This window comes from Neolamprologus brichardi, chromosome 20 (assembly GCF_056152115.1).
Source record: "Neolamprologus brichardi isolate AB-2024 chromosome 20, ASM5615211v1, whole genome shotgun sequence".
Lineage (NCBI taxonomy): Eukaryota > Metazoa > Chordata > Actinopteri > Cichliformes > Cichlidae > Neolamprologus > Neolamprologus brichardi.
Genome location: NC_142123.1, coordinates 30,374,928 through 30,396,903, shown reverse-complemented (window position 1 = coordinate 30,396,903; position 21,976 = coordinate 30,374,928). Strand labels below are relative to the sequence as shown.

General features: G+C 39.8%; 1 protein-coding gene across 1 annotated transcript in view; it reads left to right on the top strand.

Moving 5' to 3' along the window:
- Positions 1–5,678: 5,678 nt before the first annotated feature.
- LOC102775830 (natural resistance-associated macrophage protein 2-like) overlaps positions 5,679–21,976 on the top strand; it is a 29,544-nt gene continuing 13,246 nt past the window's right edge. Inside the window, exons 1-10 of the mRNA XM_087833679.1 lie at positions 5,679–6,014; positions 7,656–7,745; positions 12,840–12,994; positions 13,084–13,206; positions 17,920–18,039; positions 19,983–20,089; positions 20,217–20,287; positions 20,371–20,438; positions 21,480–21,635; positions 21,722–21,880. Of these exons, the coding sequence (XP_087689805.1) occupies positions 5,993–6,014; positions 7,656–7,745; positions 12,840–12,994; positions 13,084–13,206; positions 17,920–18,039; positions 19,983–20,089; positions 20,217–20,287; positions 20,371–20,438; positions 21,480–21,635; positions 21,722–21,880 (1,071 nt within the window). The 5' untranslated portion in view covers positions 5,679–5,992. The remainder of the gene's footprint in view (positions 6,015–7,655; positions 7,746–12,839; positions 12,995–13,083; positions 13,207–17,919; positions 18,040–19,982; positions 20,090–20,216; positions 20,288–20,370; positions 20,439–21,479; positions 21,636–21,721; positions 21,881–21,976) is intronic.

The window sequence follows — 21,976 nt, the reverse complement described above, 5'->3', positions numbered from 1 at the left end:
ACTGCATGACTAAGCAACTCCACCAGGAACATAACAGGACATGCAACAAAGCAAAGAGGAGGGCAGCACTATCGGTGCATATAACAAGTGAACATCAACACAGACAGGAAGTGAAACCCAGAGAAAACAGGAAACAACCCTACAGAACACCAATAGAGGAAACAGGGGAGGCAATAATAAAAAACTCAAGACAGGAAGCAAAATGAAATGATGAGTCAGTGCAAAGAATTAAGAAAATAAGAAAAAGAAATGTAAGTCCAACAGTACGTCTCAGATTTTAAGAAATCCTGCTGTAGAAAAGGAAAGTAGTCTGTCAGACTCTTTGGGTATAAATAGTAAAAGATAAATGTGTAAAATGACAAAAAAAAGTTCTGTTAGGCGATCGTGCAGACTGTCCTGTGACTATAAAATATATTTTTTGTTAATTCACAGAATATATCCTTATTTTATTTTTTATTTTTTAGCACTTTTGTAAAAACCAAATTTCCATAGCAGAAGATGTCGTGAAAAAAACAGGAGCTTTCTGTCATTTAACTGTTTATCTGCTACTTATGATTTATGTTGGTGCATTATGGCTGCAAAAATACAGTTAAAAATCGAAACTCTACGTCCTCCTTCATATTTTCCAAAGCCGCCCAGTGGGCCAGACTGGAGCCCCCGGGCTTTATTTTTGACACCCTTGGGCTGGAAGCTATGCATACCGTCTGAGAGGGTCTGTAAAAAAGAATGTCACTGGCATGAATAATGGGACTCGCTGACTGAAAGCGGCGAGTCGTAGTTTGTATTCTTTACTTGTGATGAGTTAGAGCAATGAGAAGAAGAGCCAGAGGGCAGGCTCGGTTCCAGGAGAGATGAAGAGACGGCAACCAGAGAATATGGATTTCAGTGAAGGGTGCAGGGCTGCAAGCATGGATCTCCACGAGGCAAGGCAGGTAAGTCGTACAGGTAGGTAAACAGTTTCCTTAAACACGACACAGAACAAGAGACCGGAGCTACACGGTGAGAACAGAAGTCATCAGTGAGAGCCAAATTACTGCGATAGTGACATAGAAAAACGTTAAACACGAGTCCAAACATAACCAGCCTCAGCGGCCATGGCAGCATAAATGTTCCCCTTCACATTTCAGGTAAAGACCTAAGAACTAAGACTTCTAATGTATAGAATACCAACCCATTTCACAAGCTTCAATATCCTAGCTTTTCCTACTTTTGGTCATTTAATAAGAATTAATTGAGCCTGGTGTTAAAGAAAAGTAGTTGATCTTTAATTTTGCCCTTGCCCAAGGATGACAACCCAACAGCCGTGCAGGAACCAGCAGAACAAAGGTTTAACTGAAACCTTCTGCCATGCAGCTGGTGGTGCATAAAATTAAGCCTCTGTTCTCTGTCTATGAGTCCATAATTTGTGCTAATATTTACATTCAAACATCAAAGTGATGCAGCTAATTACTTTATTTTACAACAGATATAGTCTTGTGGCAAATCAACACACAGTCTTTACACTCGGTAAGGATAAAGGCTGCTCCGTCTTCGACCGCCAGTGAAACTGACTTCCTTCAGCTTCAGATTTCCTTTTTGTAGCCATTCTGTGTCAGCTAGTCCACAGTTACAGGTGCTGTAGAGCTGCACCTGTGTGTTTAGTTCTAGCTATAAATGGATGAGGCAGAATTTTACACTGACACGAGAGCCCGTTTAAAAACGGCAAAGGACCAGATCTGGCACAGTGTGAGATGAATAAGCATCTTTATTGAACTTTGAGTCATGCAAAGCTGAATTCTGTCTGGTATGATCATTTTTTCCTGATACATCACTTTTTGCTGAACTGAAACTGAGATTTTGTTTAATAACTCAGGGTTTTAAGGCTTTTATTTAGCCTCTAATTCCTTTTTGATTAGACGGATGTAAAAAAAAAAAAAAAAAAAAAAAAAATCAATTTTGCAGGAATTTTTCAAATCTCGCTCACAGATTTGTTGTATTAATAACTGTGTCTGATTCACAGAGCCCAGGGTTGTTCAGCTTGGCCTCACAGCTGTTACTGAGTAAATCTTAATCTATCTATATGCTTTTTTATTTTTAAAAAATATCCTTACACTTGAAGGATGACTAAAAGTCTTTCTGTAAGAGCCAAGAAGATCACAGTTAAAGTCATAGTTGGTTAAAAAGCTTATTCCTCAAAGAGCAGGGTTCCAAGGTCCTTGAAGCTACAACTAGCTTCCTTCTGCTTTAAATTCAACAATAATCATCATCATCATCATATTTATGTATTATTTTCTAAGTAAGCCATTAATCTTAAATCATAACCTTGGAAAAGCTGGGCATGTTATTACTTTCTATAAGACTATAAAAGAAACATTCCCAGTATTGTGGCGACTGTGCTGGGAGCTCTCTGCCTGAGGTGAAAGTATTAACAGACCAAACACAGACAAAAACAGCAAAAAGTACATTTTCACGAGTATTTATGCAGCATTATCTGCACAGAAGTGTCCGGTGAAGTAATGAGGGCTTCATCAGACGTTCTTTTGTGCCCTGAAGTATGATGCAATACTGGGTTTTACTTAAGAGTTTACATATCCTTAAACTAAAACATCAGACCAGAGCACAACAGTCCCAGCAGACGTCATCCTGAATCAGCTGACAGCCCAGCTGATTCTAAGCATCTATTTAATGAATCGCATACATACGCTGCTACTGCAGTCTGCTGCTGCACACATGCAAGCCGCTTTGCAAACCACTTCCATGAGCTCACAACACATATTTCAACACAAACACGTGACCCAGTCATAAAACAAGTCGAGAAATTTGTACCAAAGCCTCCACATGTGTGCTAACAAATGTCGTCAGCTGATCAGTAAACATCTCCTGCACAGTTATTTTAATTTTGAATTGACTAAAACTAAACTAGACTAAAATATCAACACTTTTATCAACACTATTATTTATTTTATTTTTATATATATATTTTACATTTAATAAACTATAATAGCCCCGACAGGGGCAAATAACAATAATAAAATAAATAATAGGTTCTCTGTGCCAGCGTTGATGTTATTAGTCATTCTTTTTTCCCAGCTCTAGTCGCTCAGTTTGCCTGTTGTTAAAAAGAACGATGAATCCGGAGTTTCAGAATATAAAACCAGCAGATGAAGCTGGTGTGTGATGTTCAAACGTGGAGAGCATCGTGTAACTGAGGCGTCAGTAAAATAAAAGCTCAGCACAGTGACACATCAGTGCAGTGAGCTCTCAGCAGAGTGGCGCTTCCGGAGTGTAAATCAGTCAGCATTTGTCGCCACCTAGTGGCTGCTCTTATTGTTGTAACTCACTCCAGAGAATGGCTCAAGTCTTTCTTGGACATAAAAACAAATCACAGCTCTTGCTGCTGCTAGAGGGCGTACAGACACCTGCAGCAGGAGGTGACTGCACTCTTTAAAGGTATCCTTGCAACAAGATATCTGATAAGTACAATAATTATGGCTTTGGATTAAATATGTTCATTTTACAAAGCAAACATCTCGATTTTTAATTTTTGCATGAAAGCAATCCTGTTAAATTCACATTACATGTAAATACTGCAACAGCATAATTAAAGGGTTGAGAGCATGGCATCTTTTGTATTTTTTGTTAATAATTTCAGCATTTTAAAAATTAAAATAAAAAACAAACACACATCTTGTCTCCAGCTTCCAGTATGTTTTGACTCTTAGTGTTTTAGAAACCTTATTCACCTGTCTGCCTGTCTGAGTAGTTTTATTTCTCATCTCCGCTCATATTCTTTTTTTTTCACATGTTCTCTTTTTAGTTTATGTGTTTAGGATATTATAGCACGGATTTATAGTGTCACATAACCTTTTAGTGTTTAATGGGATTTGTTGTTTCCTGTTGTATAAAGCTACATAATCACAGGAACTTGTTGTCATGTGCAAGGAAAGATAATTTTAGCCCCTAAGTGTCCTCATTAAACTGCACTGTTGATGCAAGCTGCAATTAAATCGTTGTTTGGTCAACAAGACACCAATCTGCAACAGGATTAACAAGGATTTAGAAACATTCTTCTCTTCCACATCCATTTCTTTGTCTTGTCTAATTTTAAATCGAATAATTTTGCACCACATTGGGTTTAATTAACTGTAAAGCAAACAAAAGACATGTTTTATTGTACTGTGCGATTTTAAAAATGAAACAAACTATTTAATCAGCATTCTTGTGGTTAATTTGCTCTATTTAAAGTTATAACAAGAGCAAAACACACACAGTTTGGTATCTTAACACTGGCTCACAGTGTTTTTAGATTCATCGTCTCACTTGTAACAAGCCAGTACATTTAGCACATTGTTGCTCCTAATAATAACTTCATTATTGATTGATTTGCTAGTTAAACAGCAGTGATAAGTGGCTTGTTTCGCCCACTCTGGTTTCTGGACGGTTTCCGGGTTATAAATTAAGTTTAAAATAAATAATTTATAAGCTAGTGCCGCCCAATTTAGGGACCTGACTCACACCAAGTGTCTTAACAGATGATTACAGGTTAGTATTAAATGACTAAAAGCTAAATTCTTTAGAGAAATGTATCTAAAGCTACAATTTTACCTGATTAAAAGTAAAAGTAAGTTTCTCATGGACCTCGTTATGGAGGTTGTGGGAACAGCTGCATTAGGTTCCTTTAATTAATGTTTTCATGGTCTTCTGTCAGTGTCTGTATTGCTAATCCAGGCAGTATGGAAAGGTGTTGATGTGTTGTGTATTAGTATAGCTGTCACTATTAATTAACCATACTCACTTATTTTACAAAGCCAAAGTCGAGACTCTGAATAAAACCAATAATGTGACATCTTTGTGTACTATAAATTTTACATTTCGGAACATTTAACCAAATGGGGAATCAAGGAACTCATTAAAATCCCAATAATATCCATGCTCATGATAAGTGGATGTAAACCTCTGATTACAGCATTGCTCTTATTTTTTTATTCAGGTTTTTAAATCTTAACGTTATACTTAAGTTGTCAGAGATTAATAAAAAGCTGTCAGATAATACAAATATACAGCGTCCCTAAAAGAACATGAGGTGTGGCGTGAAAGTGAAATTCCTTTTTTATTCAGACATTGAGACACAAGTAAAACTTTAAATTCACATTAATTATTTCTTTATTTTGCATAATAAGCAGTTAAAGTCTGTCTATTCTAATGAAAGCTAAAATGTGCACAGAAATTTACCATATACGTACAGAGATGTGGTTATTCTTTTTACAAAACCAGCTATGTAAGTCAGGCTATAAAGATACATATATTTCTGAATACAAAAAAATAGGTTTTCGTGTAAATTTTGCAGATAAAATGTTAATAATTGCGTTTAACGTCCAAAGTTTGAAGCGGTGAAGTGAATAATTTCACTTCCCTGTAATTTGAGAGCACTCTAGTCTGTTTATGTACCTGTCACTACCGCATGTGGACTTTACTTTGAAAATTGCAGCTCGGAACGTTTGATGTGACTTTAATTTTAAATTGAAGCCAGCACAAAAAAGAAAAAAAGAAGAAAAAAAAGCTGACGCGTGGATTTCATCTTCACTCCCACCCGGACGAGTGTGAAAATTAATGTTTCATTAAAATATTAACCAGGTCGTTCGCTTTATTTTGAAATCTCCTGCACAAGATCTCATTTCCTGCTGTTCAGCTCAGGTTGTTCGGGCAAACCTGGTCACGTGGTAGAAAGTGGCAACAGGACGGGATCATTTATCAAAGTTTAAGGTTATATGTGTCACTTTGTCCTCAGGGAGATTCCCCTTCCTCCTCCTCCTCCTCCTCTTTACCTGCACGATAAGTCAACACCTTCAGTCGGAGGGAGGATGTCCAACCTGCCGGATATTCCTGCTCCGCGTAAATTCCACTGGATCCAAGAAGGAAGCGAGGACACGTTTAGCGGCTTGGAGTTCAGAAGTTTAGTTCTGGTTTCGTCCGATGAGAAGATTTCAAAGTGTTAAAGACACAAAGAAGAAACATGTTTTCCTTCCTGCGCTCAGGTGAGTTTTCCTTTTGGATTGTTTCCTCGTGCAGCACAGGTGATGATGCCTGGAGATCTACACAGACACACATTATAGGATACTCTATATTATAGAGTTCATATTAACCTTGTGGTGTTTATTGGGTTTATCGTTTCCTGTTGTATAAAGTTACACTATCACAGGAAGTTGTTGTAACGAGCAGGGCAGGAAATTATACCCCCTTAACTGCCCTCATTAAATTTACAGTATTGATGCGAGCTGCAGTTAAATCAGTAAAGTAACCCGTGTGTTATATTATAAAATTCTAAATGACTCTATAATAAAAGTAATTCTCCATCTGTGGAAGTTTAATTGTACCAATATTATTTAGAAATGTGTGATGAGCGCTGTAAACAGAAAATACTGATACTTATAAATGTGTGATTACAGGCTTCTTTTCTGATGTGATTTCAAATAAAATGCTTAATCATTTAAAAAGCATGCTGTTATGAATAGAAACTGTAACTATTGAGCTGAATGAGCAACAAAAACAATGTAACATTATTTTTGGGGGGCTCAGGCTTTTATTAGAGGTACACGGTGGGTGTCTGCAGCTGTTAGCCTGTAAGACTGGAAAGTGTCTGATTGAGAGAAGCTTCATTTTTCAGCATGACAGTGATCCCAAACACACTGTCAGTGCAGTAAAGTCATACCTGCACAGAAAAGTATACAGTGGAAGTCTATCAGTCATGGATTGGCCTCCCCAGAGCCTGGAGCCCGACATTACAGAAGCATTATGGGGACATCTGGACAGAGGACAGAAGAAAAAAATGAGCCAACATCCAAAGTAGAGCTTCGAAAGTCCTTCAAGAAGCCTGGAGAACTAACCCCGAAGACTGGTCACACCAAATATCGACTTTCAAGCTCGTTAGAATTGTACAAACTCTGTTTTTATCTTATGACAGGGGATTTCTTAAAATCACCCCGCAATTCTTCAGCTGAGACACCTGAGTTAGAAAACACAAACACTGCAGTTGTCTTTACTCGCGAGGACAAGTGACAGCTACACGTAAGAGACACTCACGGACTTGTGCTCTGTCACCGTCTGCGTTCTTTATTTATACAAGAGAAATGAATACATTTGTTCAGTGACATGAGCATGTGCGTATGTGATTGTGTGTGTGTGTATGTGTGTATGTGTGTGTGTGCAAGGTCAGAACTGCTTGTTCAACTTCTTACTATCGCTGTAGAAAGATTCAGATACAAATATCAGAACACGTTTAAAGAACAATCAGTTCTAAACAAGGAAAAGGTCATCATGCAGTATTCTATCATCAATAAACTTATATCACTAAAAGCTTATACTGACTACTCAGTACAATTTTCTATTGACATCTTATTTTGCACATGTTTCAATAAATCTTTGCACCTTCTTCACATTTTGCAAGCAAAATTTAGAAACTGAGGCGTGACTCAAGACGTTTGCACAGCACCGCACATGACGTTTTGTAGTATTAGAATACATAATACATACACATATGAGAGAACTGAGTGGAGGCCCGGCTACACATTTGTACATAGTTTCTCATAGTTTTCTGTGTGTGAAGGATTTGATTCTGTGTATGTACTCTGATTACATAAATCACTTTAATCCCAGTATAATTACCTGTTTGCTTCCAGGCAGAAACCCCGCTCCTGAGCAGATCCACATTACCTCGCTACCTCCCAGTATTCCCACAGATCAGGAGCCCGAGCAAGCTGAAGGACAAGGTGAGGATGTTTATCCTGCACACAGCGTTTTTTTAAGGACTCATTACATTTTTATGAAGTACATGAAACCTTTCAGCCAGACTTGGCGCTACAGGAAGCCGTTACAGCGTCGTGACAACAAAACACAAATCTGCTCCGTGTCGGGGGAAGTGAAGCATCAGCTCCTCTTTTCCCCTAAAAGCAGAACAAACTGTTGACTTTTATCGTATTATTAATTCATCTCTGTTCAACCAAGACTCGAACTTTGCTTTCCCTTTCCAGGCGTTAACAGCTTGCCTCCAAATAGATTTCTCAACAAATTTGTGTAAAAGAGAATTAATTTGAGTCCTCTGATTTTTTTTATTTTGCATCTTTTTTCAATGGAGACCATTAAATTACTAGCTTGCAGTATTTCTGTCTCTTTTTGGAGACTCATTTCACAGCTGACCAGGGTTATGGTGGTGCATCTTCCACAGACATGCATCTTAGATTACCTGATTCTAAATTGGACGTAGGTGTAAATGATGGTTGTCTCTCTGTGTTGTGGAAACCTCTCCTAGATGTACCTTCCCTCTTCCGTATGAGATCTGGGATAGGCTCAAACACTCCTGAATAAGCTTAGGAAAAAGGGATGGATGCCTGTATTAGACCAGTGATTCCCATAGACTGTATATAAAGATGGACATAGCCACTGTGACAGTGGTTAGTGGTTCCTGTTATGAAGCACGGAGCTTAACATGTTTGCCGTCTGTCATATTTTGAAAAAAGGCGTAACAAGCAAGGGCGGGGTGGATCGACTGACAGCCCGACAGGTTTATCCTCCTTCCTGAACACATAAAGTCACCAGTAAAGTATTTACTGAGGCCTGTTTTCCCCACAGTCATCTATACAACTTAAAGGCTTTTTGCACCCTGCTGGACAAAAGAATACATGTTTAAGGCGCCTTCAGATGAGCTTTTTACCCTTTTTTGAACTTTATCTTCGATACTTTGCACACACTCAGCCCCCAGTCCTTCGTGCTGCTCCCAGATGGTGGGAATTATGAGACTGTAACAAATCAACAACCCCGACTGACAGCAGGAAGGAAATATGATCACTTTTTTCCTTTGGCGCAGACCGCAACTAAACACCGGTGCAGACGACCATCCACCTAAAGAAGAGAGGTGGACTGGGGGATGTCAACAGCCTTAAGCTCAAGTGTGTCAGCCGCCTGGAAAAGCTGGTTAAAGTTAGCACAATCCCAGGCTAAAGAGACAAACTGCAAACCAAATGTGTGTTCTGAGAGACACCTGGTCTGCTCAGTGTCTCGTGAGGCCATGAAGGCAAGACGTACAGCGGTTGAGTGGGGACACTTGTCAGATGTCAGGCTGGATCTGTCAGCGCAGAGGTGTGCGCGCTTTAAAGACGTGAATTAAAACAGTGCTGAATTATGCTAAATATATGCTAGACATAGTAGAGAATAACCGGTCCTTGTTTTAAAAACAAGATTTTTTGTAAGAAAAAAGTTGAAAACTTCTGTTTTCTTTACAATTGGAGAACACTTGTTACAGTTTATAACTAAAAGTTTGTTTGCAAACTCAAGTGGAGCGTCCACAGTTGAAGTAGACTTAAATCACATATGATGGTCTATGGACCAGTTCTGGCCCTGGGGCAGTTTTTCGCCCATGATCTCCATGTTAAAAGAAGAAGGAGGCCGTGAACCGAGGATATATCAGCAGACGTCCGTTTTTTATTTGTTTTTGTAAAGATGTGACTTGAAATTTTGGCTTGCCCTTTGGTGTGCCCTGGGCAAGAACATTTTGAGAAAACTGCTGGATTGGAAGTCTTTAAAAAGTACAAAACAATAAAGAAGACGTTGCGATGTGATCAAAAGCTCCTGAGCGGTGATTGTTGGTCAACTGCTGATTGAAGGTAAAGAGAGAGAAACCTGAATCTGAGTGTTTTTTCTGCTTGACTCAGAGAAGTTCCTCAGGCTGTGAAACGCTGCACTTCTCAAAGGGCATTTCCACTCATAAACATATATTGGCTGTTGCTTATTTTGGGCTGGACAGTATTGCTTAAAATGCCATCAGGATAGATGTCTAAATATCATTCAATATAAATATTTACAATGATAAATGTCAGCATGTTGTTGATTTTTTTTCCTGGCAGTTTCCTGCCGAGGATTAGGCTGATGCTGGTCGACTCATGGGGATCGGTAATGTTGCACTCGCTGCTGTTATAGGATGTGAAATAGTCTCAGTTTATGCTGTTATGATGTTTGTCACATTGGAAAAAGCCCCGAAAAACCTCACCTGAAGTAATGACAAGTTCTTATGAATTATAAGCTCAAAATTGATCAGCTCTTTGCTGAATATTTGAGTTTTTGTTCTTATTTTATTTATTTTAAATTAATGATAATGATTTTATAACTTTTCTCTTGGATGTTTGAGCTTCACTGTGCACAAGGATTCAGGCAGAAAACTCAGGATCTTCTGCCAAAAGCTTTTCTGAGCTCAAACAAAATTTTACTTTAAGCTGCAAAGCTGTGAGCAGGATTTATGTCATGGCTGGTCTTGGAAGGCACTCCTGGTCCAACGGGCAACTTGAACTGGGTTAATGTGTTTTAGAAGCATTAAGACACTTTAACTTTAACCGGTGTTCTTGATATGAAGAAGAACAAGTTCTGAATGTTGTGTTCTAACATAAAGTGTTCATGCTCAGCCATAATTGCAGCTCGTCTGCTCAGATAAGACTGATGCCGCTCATGTTCCTGATAGCAGAGACATTGCTGGCTCAGATTAAGAGACTAAAACAGGAGAAACCTGCTGTAAACAAAAGCCTTCACATGACCTGGAGCCCTGAAGGCTTCAAAAAACAGGAGGAGCAGGGAGGAGACATAACCCATCACGTGTTCTGGCTGAAAAGTGAAAAGGCGGAAAGTCATCTTGTTAGAAAGTTGAAAATAGTTCTACAAAAAAAAAAAGGCAGCAGACTAAGAAGTAAATGTCAGAACGGATTATTTTAACATGAGTTTTATCATTTTTATTGCTTAATTGATGAAAGGATGTTATTAAACAACTAGAAAGCCCAGGATGGATATCCAGCAGACGGTGACGTGTCCAACATCAGTTAAAGTTGGATTTTCAACCAAGACCAGACATTCAGAAAAGACAGTCAGTTAGCTATATTATTTTTGAATATTAAAAACTTCTTTACACCATTGCGTTCTCTCTACATGTGAAGCATTGCCTCATGGAGTGTTGCATGATGAGCTTATTTTTTTAAGCCTCTAAACCTACTGTTTCCACCTGCTAAGTCAACACAGCGATGCACTGTAACTGTGACGCCTCTGAGCAAGAGATGCCCGTCCTTAAAGTTTGGAGAAGTGTGGAGGAGAATAATCGGCACTTTCCAAGCAGATTTAGACACACGTAATTTATTCTTTGTCTTTTCGTTGACCTTAAAACCTTTTAACCATAACTTAATGTTGTCTAATAAAATATTCTTCAACAAGTTTTCGCTGTTTGGGATGAGCTGTGTGGAGATCTGCATGTGGACAGTGGAAACGTAGACCTGAGCCTAAACTAAAGACTCTAATGTTGACTTTCCAGCTCGTAAAGTCATGTTTTTAAAGGATTTTAAATAAGTGTTTGCTGGGTGTGAAATTACTGTTTAAAGCAGAGTATTTTTTATTGTATCTTCAGTTATGTGTTTGGGGCCCTGTAATCTCAGCAGACACATGGTTATAGTTAATAGATGTTTGGATGGACGATAGACTTTATCTGTTTAAAGGATAGGATTTACAGAAAACGCAGAGCAAACAGAATAAAAGAAAGGAGACAAAACACATAGTTCATCTGACTGAACGTGGCAGCATTATTACCTGCACCTCTGACAGCAGTTAAACTTTGGTTTATATGAAAGTTTAAAACAAAACTGCATTCTCAACAAGCTAAAAGATAAACATGGAACTAGGGCTGTTCGATATAACGATATATATCGGATGACGATATAAAAACATCTATCGTTTCATTTTACGCTATCGTTTGTTTCGTGGTGTCGCAAAATAAACTGTTTACGGCAATATTTTTTCATCGTTCTGATGGTCACTGTAGTGGCTATATTAATTTCTTAAAGTTCTCTCTTTCTCTTATAACCACACTACAGACGGACAAGCGCCTGTTTTTATGCGTTGTCGTTAGCAACAACGACGGTAAAACCTTCGCGTGTCCGCTTGTTTATGTTCCACATAAACCTTTCACAATAAAGCTCAAGATCCTGTTGAGACTTTTCAAAATAAACTGAATCACGTGAAAGAGCAGATTATTTACTGATGAGAAGTAAGAAAGAGCCGCCAGGTGCTAAAAAATAAACCTTAGACTCAAACGTTAGAGCAGGCTTTTCCCCGCAGCACGCCGTGTAATAAATACAAAGAAAACAGCGGCCGTTACAACTTATGTCTAAAAATGTATCGTTTCATGCATCGGTTAATTCAGCGGTCCCCAATCCCCGGGCCTTGGACCGGTACCGGTCCGTGAGTCGTTTGGTACCGGGTTGAGGCTCAGGTGTGAAATGTATGGTTTTCAGGGGTTTTATCGGTTTTCAGGGTTATTTTGTTATCGTTTTTATCGTTAACTCGGTTTTCCTGGGTCTTTTCACATGTGTTATGAATAAATCTTCTTTTTTTCGGTACTGGTACGAGTTTTATTTTTTTGTATTCATCCGCGACACCTTAAAGGCTGGTCCGTGAAAATATTGTCGGGCATAAACCCGTCCGTGGCGCAAAAGAGGTTGGGTTAAAACACTCGACTCCGGGTAAAGGACCCGCAGCTGAAAACACTTCACGCAAGTCGAGCTGCCCGAGATTCACAGAATTTACAGAAAATTTTAAATTTCTGTGATTTATGTCGTTATCGGGACGATAGAATTCTTATATCGGGATATGAGATTTTGGTCACTACATGGAACACATTATGTTATTGTACTATAAGGATCGCATTTTTATGTATATATCGGTTGTTTTCCTACCCGTCTGCCCGCCTAACATGCTGTTTTTGTGTTGTTGACCTGTGTAAAGTTCACTTTTCTACTTTCTTACGATGCTTTTGTCATTATGTTGGTGTTAAATTTCAGCGGATGATGTGGTTGAAGAGAAAGGGGTGATCCAGACCACATACAGTCACAGAGTACACTCCACACCCTCGGTCTTCCAACAGAATCACAATGATGAGCCTGTTTCCAGCAGTTACTTGGATGAGAAAGTCCCTGTCCCTGAGGAGGACGGCAAGGTAAATCAACCCTGGATTACATATGCAAACCTGTGTTAAATCAAGATTTGATGTTATTAGTGGTGCAACTTTTGTTTCCCCTGCCACAGAGGTGCATAAGTCTCCGTAAGCTCTGGGCCTTCACCGGCCCGGGGTTTCTGATGAGCATAGCCTATCTGGATCCAGGTAACATCGAGTCTGACCTGCAGTCAGGTGCCAAAGCTGGCTTCAAGGTAACTGAGATCATGCTTGGTTTGTGTTTTGGTTGATTAAGAGTTAGCTTATGTTAAAGTTAAACTGAGGTCATTTTTATTTGCAATTATGTTAATTATTTGGTAATTAACTATTTTTCAACTATACTTCACAAATTATTTTGTACAAGCAGCAGTTTAATGTCCCCAAATATCTAAGTTATAACAACACAGGACCAAGAAAGGCAACAAATTCAAAAAACGTTGATTACTTGGGTACTAAAATTAAAAAGAAATGCAGCCTTAGTTAAAAAACAAAGTTAAACATATCTAATATTTACAGTGGGAACCTTTTGTTTTAACATATCTGCTCATTTTAATTTTTTTGCCAGCAGCAAACTTCAATAAAGTTGAGACAGGGGCTGCTTCACCTCTTCTTCACACTCTGTTAGTGTTATTGAAAGCATGAGTTTCTATCATTTTGAAATAAAAAATATCTTCCTGTTCTTGCTTGAGGTAAAATTTGATTTGCTCAACAGTTTCTGGCCTTGTTTATTGTTTAGTTTTTTACTGTCCTCCAAATGTTTTCAGTGGGTAACAGGTCTGAGTGAGTGCACTGCAAATACAGACTGATGGGTCGCATGGTTTGCTTTTTTAAACCTGGCTATGTCACCATGGCAACCTATGCTGAACACATCAACTGGTCCAGAGCAGGTTACATTCGGATTTCGGTTTAAAATTGTCTGGAAGTGCCACATGTTCACTAATTCCTTTCTCTAAATATCTTTTTAATGTTTAATCTTTTGAGAAGTACCTCACAAAGTTAGACCAGCGCCAACATGCATTAGATTAAAAAAGATTCACTGTGTTTGTAGGCTGTTTATCACCACGCTGGTTTAGTCAATGAAATTCACTCCACACTCATCCGACAACTAAACCAAAGTGATTTTCTCCATCATCGCGCTTTGGGCCAAGTCAAATTTAAAGTTTCTAACTCTGCAGCTGTCGTGTTAGAAATAAACAGCAGCACTGCAGTGAAAGCTTGAGTATTCACAATATTAGTTGCAGATTTATTTGCAGCGCCAGTAGCATGTTTAACCTCTCATATTATTTATAAATTTCTATCTCTTCTTCTGGTGTAGGCAGCAATGAAATAGGTAGCACTCAATGACAACATTTTGTGCAGAAGAAGACTTTAATGACGTGCCGTGTTTCCACTTTTCTGTGAGCGTGCACAGTGACGCTGTCTTTGTCTTTCCAAGCTAACACAAAGAATGACTGTCTATGTTGAACTTCCTTTCAAGAGTGTTAGCAAGCCCGTTTAGCGCTCAGACTCAGATTATGGAGCATTGCTGCTGGTAAATGTGCAGAACAGACAAAGACTTTACCTAAATCATCATGTGTTGTTTGTTCTTTTGCATTTCAGCAATATTTCTTGAAAGACAAGTCTGACTTTGAAATTCACCAGTCCCGCAGCACTGCAGGTCAAAGTTTAACAAAGGTGTCCTTTGCCCTTAAACAGGTGAAAACATTCCTGAACTTGGGAGTCGCATCATTTAAACTGAGTGAATGTTTACTGAGACTGGGGTAAGAGTGACCGGGCCCTAAGCCTTAATCCTGACCGTCAGTCCAGGGGTATGCAGGGCTTTTCAAGGTTTTGAGCCTCAGACAATCACAGCGACAAGGCTGCAGCACAGTCACAGAAAAGCAGTGCTCAGAAGTCTCGTAGCGGCTCAGTAATGTGAGGATTAATTATCGTTAATTAAGACAAAGTTAATGTGTTTAACACTTTTCAACAACAATAAAATTCACATTGCTTCTCATAAAATAACATGAAAAAGCTTTGAATAAAACTTGTAAATGCAACAAAAGACTGTAAAAGCACGTTAGAAAGAAATTGGTTCAAGAATTAATTGGTTTTAATAAAAGGCAGTGGCAAACAAAACGTCTTCAGTCTTAGTTTACCAGAACACAGAGTTACTCCTGCTCTATGTGAGTTTGTTCCAGACATGTGGAGCAAAAAGCCTGAAAGCTGCTGCTTCTATGTTTAGTTTTATCTCTGAGGACAGAAAGCAGACCTGTACTGGGAGACCTGAGGGGTCAATACGCAGCAGATCAGACATGTAAAACATGCTGGCTTATAAACCGTTCTGTGCTTTATAAACCAGCAGCAGCAGTCTTTTCAAATAAACATTCAACACATGTGTCGAGAAGAAGTGTTAATTGATTTAATTCAGATAAAGCGATCAAAATATGTTTGTTTGACAGGAAAAAAAGAAAGAAAAACATAAACAGATTATATTCAGAGTTCTAAAATGAAATAAGAATATAGATGAAGAGTAAAGCATCATCTCCGTCATGGGGGAGGCAGAGGGAGTGCGAGACATAAGAATAAAACTGCATTTCCTTTATCGTTTTTAGGTTTTCCACCAAAGAAAGAAGTATGTCGCAACAGAGGAAGTAGAAGCAGATGGTAAAACAGGGGTACGGGACTCGTGAAAGTTCACGTCGGGTTAATGTGGCCGCAAAACAACAGTCTCTTTTCACAGAAAACGCGCTCACACTGACTGAAAAGCAGAGGCGCTTCATAAAATGCAAAGGTTCCAGTTTTTTATATGTGCAAATCTGTTTCTGTCAGAGGGCCACAACTTAAGATAAGATAAAGAAGTCAAGCTGGGCTTAGACGTACTTTATTTATCCCAAAGGTTGATAACAGCAGATAAAACATTGACACAACCAGTAACAACATATAAAAATAGCTCAATAACAGACAGTAGTGCCAAAAAATAGAGTTGACTATAATCTAAAAGAAATTTATATAAGCTGCATCGCTCCAAAAATTAAGTGGGCCCTTGATCATCGGTGTAACACAAAGTCAGTTACACTTCAGGGCTATTAGTTTGTGCAGTCAGGAACATAAACCACTGAATCAGTTTATGCTTCCTAACTGAAGTTTAACCGACTTGGTGCTGAACTGTGATGATCGAGCGGGTTTTTTTGAGCAGCGTAAAATGGCTCAATAAAATATAATAAAAGTGTAAAATGGCTCAATAAAATATAAAACACACAATAAAACAAAAATAAAGCGGAAATTCTGAAAATAGGATACTAAAGGTAGTAGAAGGAAAGGTATGAGGTTTAGTTTTACAGATAGAGTTGAGTAAGTGTAATAGTTAAAAACAGAGTCTTGGGAATAAATTAATGTCAGTGCTGTCACAAAGCCAAAACAAACGTGGTTTTATGTGTGTCTGCGTGCAGGGCGTGCAGAACTTTCAGAGCATGTTCACACCTATAGTTCGTTTACTCTGGTCTGAATCAGTCGATGAGTTTGTAAACTTGTTGCTTTTCCTTGTGGTTTCGTTTGTTTTCACACAGAGAAAAATCCAAATGAACTCCAAGCGAACCGAAATGAGTCACGAACAAACCACATAAGAATATTCGGTCAGCTTATCGGCCAGATGTGTCTGGGGCGGGAACAACAAAAGTAAATACAGGAAGCAGGTGCCGTGTTCTGGACTATCAGGGAACACGGAGAATTTATGTTTGTTTCACAGCTAGCTGCTAGCCCGTACAGATCCTTGCACGTAGGGCTGTTCGATATACCGATATATATCGGATGACGATATAAAAACGTCTATCGTTTCATTTTACGCTATCGTTTGTTTCGTGGTGTCGCAAAATAAACTGTTTACGGCAATATTTTTTCATCGTTCTCTCTCTTTCTCTTATAACCACACTACGGACGGACAAGCGCCTGTTTTTATGCGTTGTCGTTAGCAACAACGACGGTAACACCTTCTCGTGTCCGCTAGTTTATGTTCCACATAAACCTTTCACAATAAAGCTCAAGATCCTGTTGAGACTTTTCAAAATAAACTGAATCACATGAAAGAGCAGGTTATTTACGGATGAGAAGTAAAAAAGAGCCGCCAAGTGCTAAAAAATAAACCTTAGACTCAAACGTTAGAACAGGCTTTTCCCCGCAGCACGCCGTGTAATAAATACAAAGAAAACGTTACAACTTATGTCTAAAAATGTATCGTTTCATGCATCGGTTAAAACACTCGACTCCGGGTAAAGGACGCGCAGCTGGAAACACTTCACGCAAGTCGAGCTGCCCGAGATTCACAGAATTTACAGAAAATGTAAAATTTTTGTGATTTATATCGTTATCGGACGATAGAATTCTTATATCGGGATATGAGATTTTGGTCATATGGCACAGCCCTACTTGCACGTCTACTTTGCTGCATCTCTGGATACAAGACAAGCTTGCAATGTAACCATGGTAGTTGGTTCAGATCAAGGTCGCATCACGTTCACAGGATAAACAAACCGTTCTGAAGTTCGTGTGGAACTGTACCAAGACCTGAGGCGATCTCAGTACGGTTGTTTTGGTGTGCAATTGTTGTGTTCACATCTGCACAAATGAACCGCACCAAGAGGGAAAACAAACCAGTTTGATTTAAACTGATGAAACACAGCAGCTGTGAAAACAGCCTTAGACAAAAGATCCACTCATTCAAACAACCTCAAACTACACGAACTCGAGCAACAACTCGCTGGGTTTCAAGCTGATCGAAGGGCAAATAACAGACAGAACGACATACAGAGATTTCATTATTTACTGGTGGTGTTTTAAACCACTTCCTGGCTTCAGTTTCTTTTCAGATCTTAGGGCAGCTTCACAATCATGTTACCTATCAGCTCACAGGCTCTGATTAACTGTTCGACTCTCTGCCCTCGTCCTTTCAGCTGCTCTGGGTGCTGCTGGGTGCCACCATCGTCGGCCTGCTGCTGCAGAGGCTGGCGGCTCGGCTGGGCGTGGTCACCGGGATGCACCTGGCTGAAGTCTGCAACCGCCAGTACCACACTGTGAGATACGTTTGCCGTTATTGTTCTATTTTCCGTTGTTGTTGTTGTTGCTGCTTCTGCGCTCTCTGTTCTCATCACCGTTCTAAACAGCCTCTCAGCCTCTCAGTCTGACTGAGAGGCTGTGAGCAGAAGCAGTCTTAGTTTACTGAAACTGCCTCCTTGCATTACAGGCACTGCTGTTACAGTAGCTGTAATCCTTGGATTATGCGTCTCAAAACATTAAATCAAACCAGCGTGAGCCGGTGACACTTACAAAACAGTGACAGCATGAATTATTCATGTGGATATATTTTTAAATCCAGCTTATAAGAAATATTTGCATCTGTAAAACATGAAGAGAGAAAATAACTGTTACAAATGTGCCTCTGTTTGCTCTCTTTCTGTCCTCTCAGGCTACACTGCCCACTGTTGGAAACATTGTTTAAGCTTCAGTAGGGAAACGTATGCAGAGCTGCATGAATGAATTGACTTCTTATTTTTGAATCTGTTAACTTTTCTGAGTTTATGTGACCGGTGTGATCCTGCGTTGTGTCTGATCAAAAAAGGTAAAAGAAAGAAAGGCCTCCAAGTAAATAATTTGCCCACTCCAGCTCCTCTCCCACAGGGGAATTGTAGAAAAGGGCTGGCATTTATTTTTGCATTAAACATAAAGTATGGATTTACACGTAACATATTTGACATAAGATAAAACAAAAACAACAACATGAAATCCGACATACCTGATCAAAAAAGGTAAAAGAAAGAAAGGCCTCCAAGTAAATAATTTGCCCACTCCAGCTCCTACGACCAAATACAAACAGTGGGGAAGAGGGTTAGCTCAACCCACCACAACTTCCAAGCTAGCAAGAAGTATATATCCATGCTAGCATTTATGGCGCCTAAAACCCATTTATGATACATACATACTACACACTTATAACATCTAACAAAAACAGGCTTAATAATGACAATAATTGAACTAAAATCACAATCAGAAATATCAGGGTGGCTAAATATGAATTATATGTGTGTTTTACAGTGTTGGGAAAGAAATGACACCAACCTCTCCCACAGGGGAATTGTAGAAAAGGGGAGAGACAAAAGGGGTACACTGTATTTATAGGGTTGCACCAAAGAAGAAGAAGAAAAGAATGAGGAGGGGCTCTAACTGATAATGAACATAACTACAGGCTTGGAGGTCCTAAAAGTCAGGTATAAAAGGAACAGTTTGGGGGTTTAGGACACATTTTGTGTAATTATAACAATGTGATTTATGATGAAAATGATGAAAAGCTGAAAAGAAGTCCCGGAAAATTAATTTGTGCCTATAAGTCAAAGGTAAATTAAGGCTGTGTCCTCAAGCAGGAACACATGAACACCTTCTGCCATCGTAAATTCACTTTATATGTTCTTGAAAAGGTTTAAGGCACAACCTGTCCCAGATGGGACGGGAGAAAAGCGGACCGAGAAGGCTTCTGTCCTACATCAAAGTCCTTGAATTGTGGTGTGACTGTGTATGATTGTTGCACCTCCACGTCGACATGCCTTAAACCAATGATTCTCATTGTGCAGCTTCAGCTTCTCTGTCCTCGGTTCCTCACACCTCGCTCACAGAGAAGAGCTCAGACATAAAAGTAGGCCTTCATTTATCCACGTGAGCAGCGTGACAGCAATGACCAACTGAAGCAGCAGAGGGCGAAATGTCCTGACTTTTATTGTCAGGAGATTGCTGGATACTAATTCAATAAAAGTCCAGTAAATACGGCACCATTCATGCTGTTTAGTGCTTTACAGGTGATGGACAAGCTGATAAAACGGCTGAATTCCCAAACACTGTAAGAAGCAGTAGTTGTGCCACAGAGTAAAAATCTCCAACAATAAAAGGTTTCCTCACATGCCGGATGTGTCGCAAACTGAATTCTACGTCAGCTCAGACCTTTGTAAACACTGCCTGCCTCTGATAGGTGCCTCGTATCATCCTGTGGGTGATGGTGGAGCTGGCGATCATCGGCTCAGACATGCAGGAGGTCATCGGCTGCGCCATCGCTTTCAACCTCCTCTCCTCTGGCAGGTGGTGTAAACAGACTAAGCATCAGTTTAACGGCCACTGGGACTCAGTCGCAGTTTGATGATTGCCGTAAAATGAGTCGATTACTTCCTTGGCGATGATCTTTTCCGTTGTTTGTGTTTATCCACAGGATCCCCTTATGGGGGGGTGTCCTCATCACCATCACTGACACGTTTGTCTTCCTCTTCTTGGACAAGTACGGTAGGTTGGATTAATCACTTTCAAACTGTACGTCGGCATGTCAGCAATAAACGAAGCACGCCGCTTTTTCTTTTACTCTGCAGGTCTGAGAAAGCTGGAAGCCTTTTTTGGTTTCCTCATTACAATCATGGGGATCACATTTGGATATGAGGTATAAACACTTACACACGATTATCTGGAAATGAGTTTGGCGGGGGGGGTCTCTCAATCAGCAGGTCACAACATGTCAATGGGGGAAAAGTAAGCAAAATATTTTTAATACTACCTGGAAGTCCCTGGATCTGAAGAATATCAAGACAATAGACCTCATTCAATAATATGTGTTCAGAAATGTTCTTGCCCCTGTGCAATCACACTCGTGACTTTAAATCTACCCTCACTTCTGATTACAAGCTCTGGGTAGTGACTGAGAGAATGAGATGGTACAAATGGTGGAAATGAGCTTTCTCCAAAGGGTGGTGGAGGCTGAGAGTAGAGCCACTGCTGCCAACATCGAAAGGAGCCAGCTGAGGTGTTCCACACGTCCTTCCAGTAGGAGGTAGGAGGGAAAGGCTCAGGACACGCGAGAGCGATTATGTCTCTCAGCTGGCTGGGAATGCCTCACTGTTCCCCTGGATGAGCTGGAGGACGTCCAGGCTTCTCTAGAAGAGGAATTGATGGATGGACTTTCGGCTTCCATCGATTATTAAAACAAGAAAATAGAGATATTTATCAAAATTTTTTGGCATAATCAGTAGTCATAGTGGGAAATATTGTTTTGGTCAAATGTCACAACATCCCTGACACCTCGACAAGATGACAGACTCCAGGAAATAGAAGAGAAAGGCAGTAATCCCGTAGATAAGACAGAGGAACGGAAAGACAGGGAAACACTGGGAATACTAGGAACAGAAGAATGTGGGAAACTCAACAAAAGAGGAACCAAAGTTGTATAAATACAAAAAAAAAAAAAAACTGGGACCACAACACATGAGCTTCAGGTTGTTAAGACTTCACTGAAAACCACAAATGTCGCATTGAAATCTTTTGATCACCGTGTTAAGATTTTTCCTCTAAACATCACATGAATGTTTGTACCAAGCTTGACATCTGCCACCCAACACTCACTCTGAACTCTGGTCTCTTCAGGTTCGTCCTAATTTACATCTTCTAAATGTTTTACTTTTGAAATCACTCTTTGCTTCCTTTTCAGTATGTAACAGTGGGTCCAGACCAAGGCCAGCTGCTGAAGGGGATGTTTGTGCCGCACTGCGAGGGCTGCGGACCCGTCCAGCTGACTCAGGCCGTCGGCATCGTGGGCGCCGTCATCATGCCTCACAACATTTACCTCCACTCTGCTCTCGTCAAGGTCAGACAGTAATGAAATCCCTGCTTAATCAGCTGTGTGAAACTTGCTTCGGCATCATCAGTGAGTTTCTAAATCTTCTCTCTCAGTCTCGAGAAGTGGATCGGTCCAACAAAAAAGAGGTAAAAGAGGCAAACAAATACTTCTTCATCGAGTCGACCGTCGCGCTGTTTGTCTCTTTCCTCATCAATGTGTTTGTGGTGGCCGTCTTTGCCGAGGCTTTCTATCAGCGCACAAATGAAGAGGTGGTAAGTATCTCTGCAGCTGCTTTATGATCTAATAAAAGTTCAGAGTCGAGATGGAAATTCAGCAGTCTGTTTTGCTTTCCTCCCTCCCCCCGTTTT